The sequence below is a fragment of the Silurus aristotelis genome, assembly GCF_946808225.1.
Source record: "Silurus aristotelis genome assembly, chromosome: 24".
In the NCBI taxonomy this organism is placed as follows: Eukaryota; Metazoa; Chordata; class Actinopteri; order Siluriformes; family Siluridae; genus Silurus; species Silurus aristotelis.
Window position 1 is genome coordinate 7010310 of NC_139597.1, and position 15202 is coordinate 7025511.

A 15202-nucleotide genomic window follows, 5' to 3' on the forward strand; every position below is an offset into this window, starting at 1 on the left:
TCATGCTTACTTAGCAAGAGTGAAATATGGCATTCCTGCTTACAGTGAGTAGATGTGTAGATAACATTCTGTCAGTATATTAATCAATAACAAAAACATAATGGAAGCACAGAGCAAAAGAGATGCATTCTTAATTACAGCTTCACTGTTCACCTCTTGCACCCTCTCTCATATGCTACACATTTAAAATATCTGAGTGTGTGTGTGTGTGTGTGTGTGTGTGTGTGTGTGTGTGTGTGTGGTCACATGCAGCAGCTTTTATTCTTCACTGCCTGGGCCCCCAGCTTCACTGTGCTCTCCCGAACTCTGTCCTCCTGCTCTTTTAGCACTCTGAAAAATGCAAGCAAATAAAGAAGATATGCACATCCATAAATTAACATTACACCAGAGATAGCAATAGTACTTACATCCTTCACTCAAGTAGGAGTACAGATACTCATGTTTAAAAAAAAAAAACTCTGGTAAAAGTTGAAGTACTGACTATACTTTTTCTCTCAAGTTAAAATAAAGTATAGGCTCTGAGATGTACTTCATTAAAAAAGAAGCCATTAATATTACATGTTTTAGCTTCATGTTGATAGTTGGACTATGGATCATAATATATTAATACAAAATAATAAAAAATGTTGTTATCTAATGAATGTATCCAGGCTGAACAACCACCATATAGAACAAAAGCAGAGCAAAGATGATGATGATCAGGAATGTCTTTGTTCTCAGTCATGTTTACATCACTGACTCCCTCTGTCTCCTACACATTAGCCCCAGACTTTTTGTTCTTTTTTGGCTTTGTGAACTTGTCTACGTCTGTGGTGTGTGATAGTCAGGAAATGATACACCAGTGGTAGGTCAGAGCCGCACAATGACAAAATAGGTTGATAGGCTGAAAATGGCGTGCAATGAGAAGAAAAAATATGTGACCAAGTATCCTAAAACTAAAGTAACAAGCCTGGTTTAAATTAAGTAAATTACAGATACCAGAAAAATCTACTTAAGAACAGTAATTAATTATTTGTACTTCATTACTTCTTACCTCTGCAGTACACACACACACACACACACACACACACACACACACACACACACACACACACACACACACACACACACACACACACACACACACACACACACACACAAACACACACACACACACAAACGTAAACAACACAGATATAGAAATAGAAACTAGAACAAACAACAATAATGTGAACTGTGTATGTAAAAATATTTCAGAATTAACTGTTCATGATATAATGATATAATTGATTCAGAATGATGTACTGCACATTAAAAAAAAGGTAAAAAGTTCGAAATATACAAACTATGATACATCCTACAACTATGAAGTTATTTACCATAGTAAATAATATAATTCATTTGAATAACAGACCTTTCTAGATAATATTTACAACCACAATTCCAAAGAAGTTGGAACACCATGTAAAAAAAAACAGAATGTAATGATTTGCAAATCTCATAAATTCATATTTTATTCACAATTGAAACATTTTTAAATATCAAATGTTTCAACTGAGAATATATACCACTTTAAGGAATAAATAAGGTAATTTTGAATTTGATGGCTGCAACAGGGCCAGGTTTACCACTGTGTAGCATTAAGTCTGCTGTCTGTATACATCTGGGAACTGATGAGACCAGTTGCTGAAGTTTTGGAGGAGGAATTTCTTCCCCATATGTGTCTGATACAGGATTCTACTTGACTGCAAGCAGGCCAGTTTAGCATCCGGACTTATCTTCAAAGTCATGCTACTGTAACAGATCTATTGTGCAGTTAGAATTTTCTTGCTCAAATATGCAAGGCCTTCCCTGAAAAAGACGTTTTTCTGGATACAAAAAGTTGGATCTTTACTATTCAGCATTGACAGAGGCTTTCCAAATGTGCAAGCTGCCAATTCCACAGCCACTAATGCACTTCCATACTATCAGAGATGCAGCTTTTTGAACTGAGCATTGATAACAAGCTAAACGGTCCCTCTCCTCTTTAATCCAGAAGATTTTGTGTACATGGTTTCCAAATAAATAAAAATTTTAATTCATCTGACCACAGAACAGTTTCTTATTTTGCCTCAGTGCATTTTAAATGAGTTTTGGCCCAGAGAAGATGGCAACGTTTCCGAATCTTGTTTGCACGTGCCATCTTCTTAGCATAATAGATATTTAACCTGTATTTGTGGACAATATGGCAAACTGTGTTCACAGACCATGATTTGTGGGGGTGTTAAAGAGCCCATGCAGTGATTTCAATTACCCAATCATTACTGTTTTAAATGCAGTGCTACCTGAGGCCTTGAAGATCATGAGCATCCAATATTGATTTTTGCTCTTGTCTCTTGTACACAGAAATTTCTCCAGAGTCTTTGAAACCTTTAATGATATATTGTACTGTAAATGATATGTTCAACTGGTTGCAATTTAATGTTGAGGAACATTCTGAAATTATAATAATTCTGAAATCGCGCCACAATTGATAGACACAGACTTTCACAGATTGGTGAAGCTCTGCAAATCTTTACTTCTGAGAGACTCTAAAATAAAAACTTTCTTTCGGCTTTTCCTATAAGGGAGATTCACCCTAATGGCTGGGTTTGGTTCCCTGACCGGGGATCGAACCCGGGCCGCGGCGGTGAGTGCACCAAATCCTAACCACTAGACCACCAGGGAACCTACTTCTGAGAGACTCTGCCTGTCTAAAATACACTATTTATACTTAATTATCATACTGACCTGTTGTCAATTAACCTCATTCATTGAAAATGTTTAATTTTAATTAAGATTAGTTTTTTCTAAATAGTTTAGTCATAGTAATTTTAATAACATACTTTTTACAGACTTTCGTTGAGCTGTCACCGATTCTTTTTGAGAAGTGTTGCCATCAAATTCTAAATTAAATAATTTTTTCCTTAAAATGGTTCATTTCCTCAGTTTAAACATTTGATATGTTTTCCATGTTGTGAATTTAATATGGGTTTATGATATTTGCAAATCATTGCATTCTGATTGTATTTACAATTACAGTGTCAACTTTTTTTTTTTTTAGCATTGGGGTTGTCGTTTTTCATTGCTGTCAGTACATCATTTAAACATTTAAACATGCACACGATGCCACTTGTGTCTTTTATAGATATTATATTTATATATTTCATATAATATATATTTTGTTTATCTTTGCTTTCTCTCTCACAACACCATTCAATTTTTTTTTTCACTTCTGGTATATAAGGTGCTTTACACTTTTGCTTAAAAAGGAACAAAAAAAAACAAACCATGACAAAAACTTTACACCCACATCTTCCTGTTATAGCCACTACTAACTCTGCTGTGGTTTGTCATCTGAACTACACACATCACAAATATCGAGGACATCAAAGGAAAAGTATTACATTAAATAATACAAAAATAAAAAAGAAATAAAACACTTGGGAGGGGGTGCTGTTGGAAAAAATTTAATCAATAACTGGGTGCAACCCAACATGAAGCAGTTACTGTTATTTTCCCTAAAGTTAATTAATATTATAACAGCACATGCTGTTTTATTCCTCTTATCTAACATAAATATTCTATATCTATAAAAATGTATTTTTTATAAAGTTTATTTATTTAAAAAAAAAAGTTTCAACCATTTATGTACATTTAAACATTTAATATTTTGGAATGACAAATGGCTCTGATTCTTGATTATGCCACAGTAGTTATAAACAGTTGTTTCTTTAACAGTCTCTCTTTTTTCTTTTTTTTCTTTTTTTTGGAGTTAAGATATTGAAGGCTTCTTCCAAAAAAAAAAATTGTGTCCCAAATACAAAGCTTCACCATATCAATAATATAATTTTTTCTTCCTTAGAAATACAAATCTTTTCTCTGTTTATGATTAGTCTTTGCTTATTCCAGTGTGTCCAATATACAAGAATGAACACATTAATAATGAAGTCTGTACTGCTATAATAGAACCTTAAACAACCTTCTGACTATTTGGATTAAAGAATTGAACAGTGCTACCTTTGTGATACCTTTAGTGTAAAGTAGGAAAGTGTGTTACTGTTCATTTTTACCTGGTAAGGTGTATGAAAGCCTCTTGCACATTGTAGCCTGTATAAGCACTGCACTCATAAAACAACAAACGTGTTTCCTGTTAGACAAGACGAGAAATCATGATGACATTTTTGTAGTATTTTTGCGCATGGAATATTAAAAGAAATATATTAAATTTGAGGGTTTAAAGCCTTACCTTCGCAAGCTTTTTCCCTTCCCCAGTCTCCACCTGTCTCATTCTCTCCTTGTCTAATTTGTTGCCCAGAAGCATGATGGGAACCTGTTCCCCTGCTGTTTCCTCTATGCTCACCAGCCAGGATTGCACAGCCTTAAAGCTGACACGCTGAGTGATGTCGTAGACCACCACCACGCCATCAGCCTTGCGGAAAAAATGTTTGGTGATGCTTCGAAATCTGCAGGAAAACAAGACAAGTTTCACCATTATGCTGCCATTTATACACACAGAAGAGTTACAGATTATTCTTTTATTCAATGTGTTTATTTATAACGTTTATCAAATCTGCTGTAGTTTGAATAACCATATTGGTCATTTTTTCCAAAGACTAGCTATTAATAAAAAATATAGCTAATAGACATTGTTACAACACAGCTTTATAGAAATCCTTCATATAGTGTGCTTTTCCGCATCAATAAGAGTTAACTAGAGGACTTACCTTTCTTGTCCTGCAGTGTCCCACAACTGCAGAACCACATGGCAGTCCCCCAGATTCAGAGTCTGCACGCTGTAGTCAATGCCTTAGATAGAAAAAAATATATATTCTCTCTCTGTGTAAAATACAAATACCTGATTCACTGGTTAAGGGGACAATCAATATAATGCTGAACTCAAAAAGTTTAATATAGTTTAAAAGTGTATAAAATCTCAGAAAGAATGTTTCATTTGATGCAACTTTCACACAAACATCTTAATAGCAAACGTGTCTAGAGACATTAAACACACACATTCCTGACAGCATTTTCAGACTTCAAACATTAATTAAATAATATGTACTCAAATGTACAGTATTTGCAATGTCCTTTATGGGCATGCATAATTTGAATATACAAAAGTGTATATGCACAACATATAAGGTATTTGACAATATCAAATGCAAATGTCAGATTCAGCTGCGCTGAAAAATAAAAAAATTTTCCAGTTGCGATTGCTCATCCTCAAACTACAACTCGGCTAAATGGAAAACATCTTTGCATTTTTAGTATCAAAAAGGTAGACCTGTTAATTAAATGCTGTACCCTGGACACTGTAATGCTGAGTGTGTTTTAGAGAAAGTAACCGATTTATTACAAAATTGTTGCAATGATGGCAGATTCCCTTAAAATAACAATTGGGGCATTCTTGTCAAAAAATAAAAGGGACAATTCATTACACAAAGGAAAGGCATGTGCAATTACATTTAATATAAGAAGTTTATAAATAGAATCAGAATAAAGGACCACGTTCCTGCTATATGCAGTCATAAAAAATAATCTACAAGTTCTCAAACTGGGTTGTGTAACAGGAAAAGGCAGAGGTGGTTAACCACTTGAAAGTTGTAGCATCTCTTTGGGACAAAAAAAAAGTAGGCTTGTGAATTCCGATGATCCCCCGAAAAAACACTCACTCATTTCTGCATAAGCACATGTTGAATAATAGAAGTGGAAATGTATATGTCACTGTGATAAAATAGAGTTTAAATTATATTGAATGGTAATAAATCCTAAAAAACTACACTGAACTACTTTTAGTTTTTCCACCATTTGCCTCACCATCACATAGCTCACATAACTACAGTGGCTGGGAATGTGATCATGAATAAAGATTGAGACTCACCCACGGTGGCTGTTGTGTTTGCATTGAAATGACCATCGCAGAATCGGTGTAGTAAAGCAGTTTTACCAACACTTGAGTTGCCCACAAGAATGACTTTATAGAGGCGATGTGAGGAGGACACAGAGCTCTGTGGAAATACAACAAATAGTGTGATCTTATATAATAACATAAAAGGAGTGATATATGCAGTATGTTAATATGAACTAAATGATTGTGTCTTAAAGCAAAACTCCACCCTGAAACGTAATAAAATATAGTTGCTGTAATATTTACGAGGTGTTCAGATTGGTGTTGTATTTTAATTAGAATGTGTGTGGCATACAATTACTAGTGCAATTAAAATGCTGTTTAAAAGCAGGACAAAAACTAATCTCAAACAACCTTTCATTTCTTTTAGTTTCTAAAAACAAATGAGCCATTTTCCAAAATGTTCAAAATTAATGAGAAATCCAAATTAGAAGTATTGGATGCAGAAAATGCAGGATTCAAAGATCCAGAATGCAGTGCAGCAATGCATACTGAACAATTGCACTACCTTAAACTGGGGATTTAACTTGGCTAGTTAGAAATCTATGAGATGACAGGCACAGCAATGTTGTCAGCAGTATTAGCATGAACATTATGTTTAATCAGAGTGCACAGGTGGGAGAGCTGCACAGGTAGAGATTGAAGCAGGGGATGCCACTGACAACCACCCTTTACCTTGTGTAAAGCCTCTTTGCCTAACGGCTGCCCCTGGATCATAAAGGACATGGACATGTTTGAGGGATACATGGGGCTCATCTGCAGATCAATCTGTGCTTCTTCTTCTTCATTCATCTGATTGAAGAGAGAATATGGTTCTCCTTCTAGAAGGTGTGGGAGGGGGTCCTCCTCGATGGAAATAAGCCTGTGGAATCGAGAATCCAGAGCACTGGGGTCAAGGTTCTCAGTGGTTGAGATATCTGCACTCGTAGTATGCTTGGCAACTCCCATTATCTTTTCATCTTCAGAGGCAGAGTGCTGGTTAGAGCTGTAAGATGAGGTTTTCCTGTTGCTGGAAGGGTGCTGAGTCACTTCTGTATCAGCCTCACTACTGCAGGATAAAAGGTAACATGTCTGAAATGCGCTTTTAACTTTTAAACTGAAAGAGTTGGTCAAAAAAATATATTAAATGTATTGAGGAAAGCATAGATTTCTCACAAATGTCTCTTACCTTTCAGTAGCCTGCTTTCTGTGAGAATGAGCAGTAGAGATTGAGGCTTGTCCCTGTTCAAGGATGTTTTTTTTCAACAAATTGCTGCATTTCTATACACATAAACATGTAAACACACAGAACATGTGTCCTGTGGGAACATGTACGACATGTACAGTACAAATAAATTGATAGGATATTATGTAAATATTTACCAAAGAGTCTTTTTCATCTCTTAATTGTGTATTCATTTCTCTGAAAGAAGAAATCACTGTGAGAAAGATATAAATGTATATATATAAAAATATACAGTACTTCAACCATTGCATTTGTGTGTGTCTACAAGACTGACCTGAGCAGGTCTAGTTGATTATCTAGGTTTTGCTTCTCTCTCTGCAGTCTCTCTGTGATTCTGTAGACCTCCCTGTGTGAGAGACATTCTGTAATGAGTGTGTGTAGTGCATCAGGGTGAATGAGATAAATGTAAGATAAAGGAAAAGTGCATGTATCTGAACCAGGATCTGTTTAGTACTTGGTAAATCTGTATCTGTGTACCTGATTTACACTCAAAACGGAGGTTTCATAAGCAAAGAGTTTATTTTCACTGAAACCTTTTACAATTCCCTCAGAAACACTGGAGGACAAAAAAACAAAGCTAGCAATGCCAACACTGTTAGCAAGATCTGCGAGTTATGTCTCTGAGGGATTGTTGATGTCAGCTACATCATAAAAGTTCCTAATGTGGCCCCGTTTTGTGATCCAGACTTATAAAAGTGAATAAATGAAAAAGCTAATGTAAAAGTACTGTTACATAATGGGTATGTGCATTTGCTCACATATCTTTTTCTTGCTGCTGTCTCAAGCCTCGCTCCTGCAGTTTGGCCAATTGCTCCTGTGCCAATGAAAGCTCATGACAGGTGTGTTCCAGCTTGCGTGAGAGCTCCTCATTGGTCATTTTCAGTTTTATGTTCTGCAACTGACTCTCCTGGTGTTCAGTGTGCAACTCTTGACACTGTTGCTCCAACTGGAGATAGACATCAGATAAAAGGAAAGATTCATTTCAAGTAACAACTATATATCCCTTTAGAGGTAATATTTATTTATTATATTAGTCTACATTCATTTTTAATGCACTACTTCACTGTTCAAAAGTTACATGATAACAGCTGAAACCTCCTCATGTCCATCCTATTTATATTTACAGTGTTAACGCTCTTGCTTGTTCGCAATGCGTAAGTTGGAAAATAGCATTTCTTCAAGATCCAACAATCTTCATCTTTGCTGAATAAGTGCAGCTTAAATTATAATAGTGGGAATTTTCTCCCAATGACAAATAGGAGGTGACATCTCTTGGGTGTGTTCTTGGCATTTCTAAATTGTCCCCCAGCTGCACTCACCCTTCTCTGTGTAAGGAAGAGACACTCAAGTTCTTGCTCTTTGCTGCTCAGCTGCTGTTGCAGATCCTGACTTCTGAAGGCCTATACAGAGTTAAGTCCACCAGTTAAAAACCATAAAATTGTCAGATCAGTATTTCTTTGTTGATTGATGTAGTAATCAACAAAGAAATACTGATCTGACAATTTTATAGCATAAATATATTTATACATAATGTATAAATTTAGCTTTGTTAATTCAAATGAGAAAGAATATTAATAGGAAAAGGGAATCTGTTCTTTACCTTGTGACTCAGTTTATCTTTCTCATTTTTTATTTGTTGCTCCATTTCCTCGTACAACTGCTGGATTTCACCATTGTGTGTTGCAGCTTTCCTGTTAAAAGGGAAACAAACATATTAGCTCATTTATGTTAATCTCAAACGTGTTATTTGCAGCAACTCAGGCACAGAAAGCGATAGAAGCTATAAATGAAAAGCTACATTGTTGATGTTTTTTAACATCCCTGAGCTTTAAATTACGTCCATTAAACTTATAAATAAGTTGCAAACTGACTACTTGCAAAACTAAAAACACTAATGTCCTCATGTCATTGTGTCAACATGAGTCCACTATCGGAAAAATGTGTGGTTCACATATTTCTGCATAAGACAATATGGGTGTAACACAATTATTACACAAACTACCAGACTGCTGATGTTACATGCCTTTATGCCACCAGCTAAAAACATAGACAACTGAGCTACAGTATTATATTGTACAAAACCAGAAAGCAATTCTGCACACAAACGTATAATCTATATACAAATCTGATTTATGTGAATGCTCAGCTCTAACTAAACACTTTTAATCCAGTCCAAAATTTTACTGTATCTCTTTATCTCTTTCTTTGTGTGCTAAATCTTCTAAGCCGAGGTTTGCATCTCAGGTTTGACAGCCAGTTCAACGGTCATGACTACATTCAGAATGATGTCAGTGTTTTTTTTTAGAAGGTGTTGATTCTTTTTTTTAAGTAGCCTACTTTTTCAAGGCACTTTCCATCTCCCTTTTTTCTTGTTGGGCCAGTCTGATCTGCGATGTGACCCGAGCCAGGAAATCCTCAAAGTTATACAAGAGATGAGGCTTGTCTTTTCTTAGCTGTATCCACAGAGTGCGCACTTCACTAGGACTGAATGGTGGAAAAAAAAAAAGAAAGAAGGGATTCTACAGTGAACTGGCAGGTTGTATAGTTCCTCATTTTTGTAAACAACTATATTTTGCTATTGTCAAATACAACTACAAATACTGACTCTTCAAAGATTTTGCTAGCGCCTAGGCTTTCCATCAGTGTGTTGAAGTGTCTTTCTTCCTCATAATCCTGTGGATCGTTTTGATATAGAGCTTCTGGATAGTCCTTTGACAGACCTGTGAGCTGATCAGCTGTCTGGCTCATTCTACGTCCCTGCAGAAATTTGCCTTGGACAAACAGAGAATACACTCACATTGGGTTTTTCCTCAGAAATTCTGTATCCAGACACAAAATCAGGGCTTATTAAATCGACTGAAAGCATTTCAGAGAATAAAACCATTCATTATTGGTATCAGTAGGTTCATCTTATTGTAGTATGAACAGTCATTTTTTTGAAAACTCACTGAATCCTGAGGAGAACTCTTCTAGAGTAAGGTAGCCATTTCCATCCAAGTCTAATGAGTCAAAGACATTCTCCAGTTCTTCTGCAGAGAGTGGTAATTCTTTGCTCAACCTCTGAAAGGAACATATGCACACAATGGCATGCAATTCTTTACTTTTCTCTCAAATAATGGAAATTTAAAGCATAATTATAAATAAATGATAGTCAATTATATATAAATTATATTTACAAATATTAATGGTTAAAATTAAATAATACATCAAATACAATAGAACAAAATAGTTTTATAAATATAAACAAACTTGCAATTATACTCATTGCTATCTTAAGCAAATAATAATAAAAAAGCAACATAGGAAACAATTCATACACATATACACACACACACATGAATCACTAATAAATTCTTGCTCTTCACCCTCATATCAGTGGGCGTTATGTAACCCTTTCCCTCACTGTCACAGGTCTGGAAGAATTCATCAATCTTCTCCAGCAGTGAAGCAGGTTCCAAGTCTGAGCCCCTTCTCTCCAGACCTTTCATCATTTCAGGTTCAGGTTTATTGGCGAATTTCATGGCCTGTTGATTCAGGAGCGCAGACATACTTTCCACTCCCTAACCGACATCTATTAATGCAAGATGTCATAATAAAAAGTTGATATAGTTGAAGTTAAAGTTGATATAATCCACTGCAAAGATGTTGTTTTAAAGAATCCGGATTCTCATTTTGCGCTGTTTCTCTCTCAGGCTCTACAGAACAATGAAACATGCATCAGTTTCTGTCTGTTAGGTATTGCCTCATCATCTTGTGAAATCTTCTTGTGGTTTTTTAACTAAATGCTGCACTACTAATTCTGCAATGCTGCCCTGCAATTTTTTTTTTACCAGTACAACCACGCAGATGTGACACAGCATATAACGCAGTTATGGATAATATTGGATATTTTTTACGATATACAAATTGCATATCGACAAAAAGGATAGATGTGTAAAATATGATGTCATTAGAATTAATATTTGCATATTTGTATTTCTTTCTTCCTTAGATTCAGGCATATCTGAACAAGCCAGGCAAGATAATAGAAAACTTTCACATAGGGTACGTTTGAAATGTTTAAAGCGTCTGATTAAATGACTTATGAGAAAAGGAAACCTACCTTTTCATGAAAGTCCTACCTCATTACAGAAGGGGCAACAGGAAGTGGCTTGCGTGGTCTTAAACTGCTAAATTTCCTGTAATATGTGACGAAAGCTGAAAGAATATGAAAGACATTACACACTATGGTGGGTGCATTAACTGAAAGGAAAGACTAATGTTAGAGTTTATTTTTTTTCTGAATTATTCTGAATTAGTTTATTGCTGGTCTGTACATTTTACCATGATGCCTCAGCCAAAATTTGGCTCAATAAATGTTTTAAATAAATGTATAAAAAATAATTCTTACTAAGTATTGAAAGGCAAGTGAAACATTATGTACATATATATATATATATATATATATATATATATATATATATATATATATATATATATATATATATATATATATGTTTAAATTGCAATAAGGTAAGATGATATATATATACATACATACATACACACACACACACACACACACACACACACGTCAACTTACCTTATTGCAATTTGAAGATCAAATTAATAATGAATTAAATAAATGCTACAAAAATTATTTATTCGAACTTACAATATAAAGTAACTAAGTATCCCATTACATTAGTGTCTCATATTTATTACTTATCACTCAGATTCATTATTCTGTCCATGGTGGTCTTCAGCGACTACAAGCCTGCACGAGAACACAAGTCTAACTCGCGGTCGCAGCTTCGCGGTTTCCATAGTGACGAAAACCCACTGCCCTAATTTTTACCCCCGAGTCATGATAGTGGCCAAGTCCTAAACAACAAACACCTGCGCTAACTAGTGTACAAGAACAGCCCTAATTCCCCATCTGACGGGGGGCTTCTTCACTGTTCTACTCTACTACTCAGTGTGTATGGACATGCGCATCAAGAATAACAAAATTTTTTAAGCACAACTTTCACATCACTCGATGATTCAACAAGTCATAAAATGTCATAATTATTGTGTATTACATATAAATCTAATACATAGATACAAATATATGTAAAAGATCTCAAAACTATCAATTCCATTTCAGTACAGATTTATCTTAACATTGTCAATTTCTTTTTCCTTTTTTTTTTTTTACATTATGTATTGTTCTCCATCAAATCAAACGCATTTAAGGGACCAGGTCAGTAGGCCAATAACTATAAACAATATACAATAACTTTTACAATGCTGGCTTGTGATTTCTATTGATGCAATACAAACTCACTTAATCAACCAAACAACCAACCAACCAACCAATCAATAAGCAAGAAAGTGGCACCTTGGGAACCAGTGATCTTTATGCCTCAGTTAAAATAAACACACAAGACTTTTCTTTCTTAAGCACCTTTTAGGTTTGTTATTAAATCTAACAAAACGACTTTTTGGTGCGCATTAAGCGGAACCGATCGTGGGTCCGCCAAGAGTCTCTAAAATCCAACAGGAGAATGAAAGTTTAACGCAAATAAACTTCCACTTTGAGTAATTTGTGTAGTTTTGTAGTTGGAAGTGTAGTTTTATTGCCAAACAGACAAAAAAGCACAAACATTGTCCCAAATCACAGTAGCTTTTGTTCTCATAAAATATGACATCATAAAATTATAATAAACTGCACATTTATTAAAGAAATAAAAAAATCAAACAATTACATATTTGACCCCAACTGCATTAAGCAGTTCATAGACAAAAAGGACCAACATCACCATCTGCTGATTTGTACAGTAAGAATCACAGAAAGAGTAATCCAGACATGCTGCACATATTACTCTTTTTTTAAGTCTGTGTAATTTTAACACATTTCCAGGTCTCTCTTAATGTCTGCCAAAGTTCTAAGTTTGCAAGCGTTCCGGTTATTTCCGCTGAGCCTGGATTTTCTGAAGCAGCAGCTCCATCTGCAGATTTAGGTTTGGTTGACCCTTTTTGGTTTTCTTCTTCAGGAGCTGATATGTGGCCATTTTCTTTTCCTTGTACTTCTTCAGAGCCTCCTCCCTCTGTGCTTTGTCTTTCAAGTATTCCTAAAATGTCAACAGTGCAATGTATTTATGCTGCAGGGCTTAACAACACAGAAGCCATTTACTAAACCATTCATTTTCCTCACCTCTCTTTTCCGTTCTCGCTCCTCGTTTTTCCTTTTATACTCCTCGATCATCTTCTGGTTAGAAGACATTTTCTTCCATTTCTTTTTCCTTAGTTGATCCTGAACAGAACTGCTGGCACATCATGAAAATTTTATTATATAAACACAGTGTGTTGCTACAACTAAAGGGCATAATTTATGACATTACAAATAAAAAATATGAGAACAGGTTTAACACTTAGTTAAACTCAAATGCAGGTTTTGATAATTAATTATTCGTCTTTGCAGAAATATGGCTTAAATCTAACCATAATGTAATAAAAAAATATCACTTCCCATTTCTTTTTAAAAAATATATTTCAACTGTAGACAAATCTGCTGAGCACTTTATTAATTACAAAAAACACCCCAGGAATCACCGTAAAATAATAAATTATGACTGATTTAAAAGGAAAAAGGTAAACCCTAGAGCTAAACCATAACCATATCTGCACCTCTGGCGTTTTTGTGCACAGTGGATACGAGTACGAGTTTTGTTGAAGACAGACCTCTCAATCTGTGATCTCTGTGGTTCTTTATTAAATGAAGCAGAGTTCTCAGGGCTTGTGACCGAGTTAGAAAGGACAGACTCCTCCTCCTCCTCCTCCTCCTCTTCTTCTTCTTCTTCTTCTTCATCAACATTTCTTCCTTTCCTCCTACGAGCTCTGTTCAGCTGCTCCTCTTTGATCAGTTTCTCCTGTTCGGCCAAGTAAAGGTGCTTCAGATGTTCTGGGTATTCCTCTTCTAGCTTTGGCTTGGAGTCCTTCATTCTCCATTTCTCCTTTCGCAGAATTTTCTTGTATTCTTGTTGTACTTTTTGCTTCCTCTGGAAGGCAAAGCCCTTACCTACAATAATAAACATAAATAAATGAAATTAATGCATTTAAAGGTGTGTATCTCCTATGAGCAAAGCCATGGTGGTGTGTAACTTTACCACATAAAATATATTCTTGTATTTCTAATATTATTGCTATTATTATTAACAGTAGTAATATTGACATAAATTATCTTTAAATTAGATCTGCAAACAAAAAGGCTCCAACTGGTTCTTAGGATCCTGCAGCTTTTTATAGTCATGATTTAAATGATTTTCTTTTTTTTTTTGGGGGAGGATTCCTCAATGTTATATTTTTGATTATATAATAATGTTTTTATACAACTGTTACACAATATACAAAAGAAAAAACTTTACAATTTGATTACTGACATAAAACCCCAAACACTTTATCTACCCAAGAAGTAACACAATGGACTCTCGAAATATTACTCTCTTTAAAAATTACTCTTCCATAAACTACTTAAAAATGTAAATGCACAGCACAATCCACAATTCACTTTTATTACATTCAATGTGCAAGTGCAAAATAAAAAAGTGCATGTTTCTATTTGGTGTATAATTATACTTACAGTTGTGTGTAGAATTCATTCCTTTTTACCAGCCATTAGTTGCAAATACATAAATATTATGTAATAGCTTTTAATTGCATATAGATGTTACAGGTGGTAAATATGTTGTAAATTTATACGAAATAATACACTTTTACAATGTAGCTCTATTTGATGACTGGTTATATGTTTACTTTAATTTACTAAACAGTTTATTTTGACAGTGTTATAATTAATCTAATAAAATGCTTTTGGTTGCAACCTGGCAAAAAAAACCAACTCAAACCAAAACCAAATGAACACTGAATTCATACCTTCTTGTAAACTTCCCTGAAAAAACTTATTCCCCGGATTCCATGTTTTCTTCTTTTTATGAGCAGCTGACGGATGACGATCTGCATTATTTATCTTCGTGTTTTTCCCCTTGAATGAAGCTTTTCCTTTTAAATGTGGATTCACGGGTGCCATTTCCAAATAGTTCAAATCA

The 15202-nt window shown here is 34.9% G+C and overlaps 2 protein-coding genes across 4 annotated transcripts; both read right to left on the reverse strand.

Annotated features, from left to right (window-relative positions):
* Positions 1–59: 59 nt before the first annotated feature.
* Positions 60–11349, reverse strand: cracr2ab (calcium release activated channel regulator 2Ab). Of its 2 annotated transcripts, XM_083528125.1 has the most exons (17): positions 11236–11349; positions 10499–10704; positions 10082–10193; positions 9739–9904; positions 9471–9617; positions 8734–8824; positions 8453–8533; positions 7892–8079; positions 7408–7479; positions 7271–7310; positions 7077–7168; positions 6584–6956; positions 5882–6008; positions 4725–4806; positions 4247–4463; positions 4071–4147; positions 60–330 (listed from the first exon to the last, which is right to left on the reverse strand). In XM_083528125.1, the coding sequence occupies exons 2-17, from the start codon at positions 10679–10681 to the stop codon at positions 243–245; spliced, it is 2136 nt and encodes a 711-aa protein (XP_083384251.1). In that variant the 5' UTR covers positions 10682–10704; positions 11236–11349; the 3' UTR covers positions 60–242. The 2 variants fall into 2 exon arrangements, with proteins under 2 accessions (XP_083384251.1, XP_083384252.1); XM_083528126.1 differs by lacking the exon at positions 11236–11349 and having other exon boundaries at positions 7077–7129; positions 10499–10881.
* A 1359-nt stretch (positions 11350–12708) lies between these two features.
* On the reverse strand, positions 12709–15184 carry ccdc59 (coiled-coil domain containing 59). Of its 2 annotated transcripts, none has more exons than XM_083528162.1 (4): positions 15030–15184; positions 13839–14175; positions 13312–13420; positions 12709–13228 (listed from the first exon to the last, which is right to left on the reverse strand). In XM_083528162.1, exons 1-4 carry the CDS (start codon positions 15181–15183, stop codon positions 13064–13066), a joined length of 765 nt encoding a protein of 254 aa, XP_083384288.1. In that variant the 5' UTR covers position 15184; the 3' UTR covers positions 12709–13063. The 2 variants fall into 2 exon arrangements, with proteins under 2 accessions (XP_083384288.1, XP_083384287.1); XM_083528161.1 differs by having other exon boundaries at positions 13312–13423.
* Between the last annotated feature and the right edge of the window lie 18 nt (positions 15185–15202).

Coding starts and splice junctions, on each gene's coding strand:
- cracr2ab (XM_083528125.1), bottom strand. CDS start 10,681: ATGTCTGCGCTCCTGAATCAACAGGCCATGAAATTCGCCAATAAACCT. Junction 9,618..9,738: donor GCTAGCAAAATCTTTGAAGA/GTCAGTATTTGT, acceptor TCCACCATTCAG/TCCTAGTGAAGTGCGCACTC. Junction 8,534..8,733: donor AAGATAAACTGAGTCACAAG/GTAAAGAACAGA, acceptor AACTCTGTATAG/GCCTTCAGAAGTCAGGATCT.
- ccdc59 (XM_083528161.1), bottom strand. CDS start 15,183: ATGGCACCCGTGAATCCACATTTAAAAGGAAAAGCTTCATTCAAGGGG. Junction 14,176..15,029: donor TCAGGGAAGTTTACAAGAAG/GTATGAATTCAG, acceptor TTATTATTGTAG/GTAAGGGCTTTGCCTTCCAG. Junction 13,229..13,311: donor AGCGAGAACGGAAAAGAGAG/GTGAGGAAAATG, acceptor TTGACATTTTAG/GAATACTTGAAAGACAAAGC.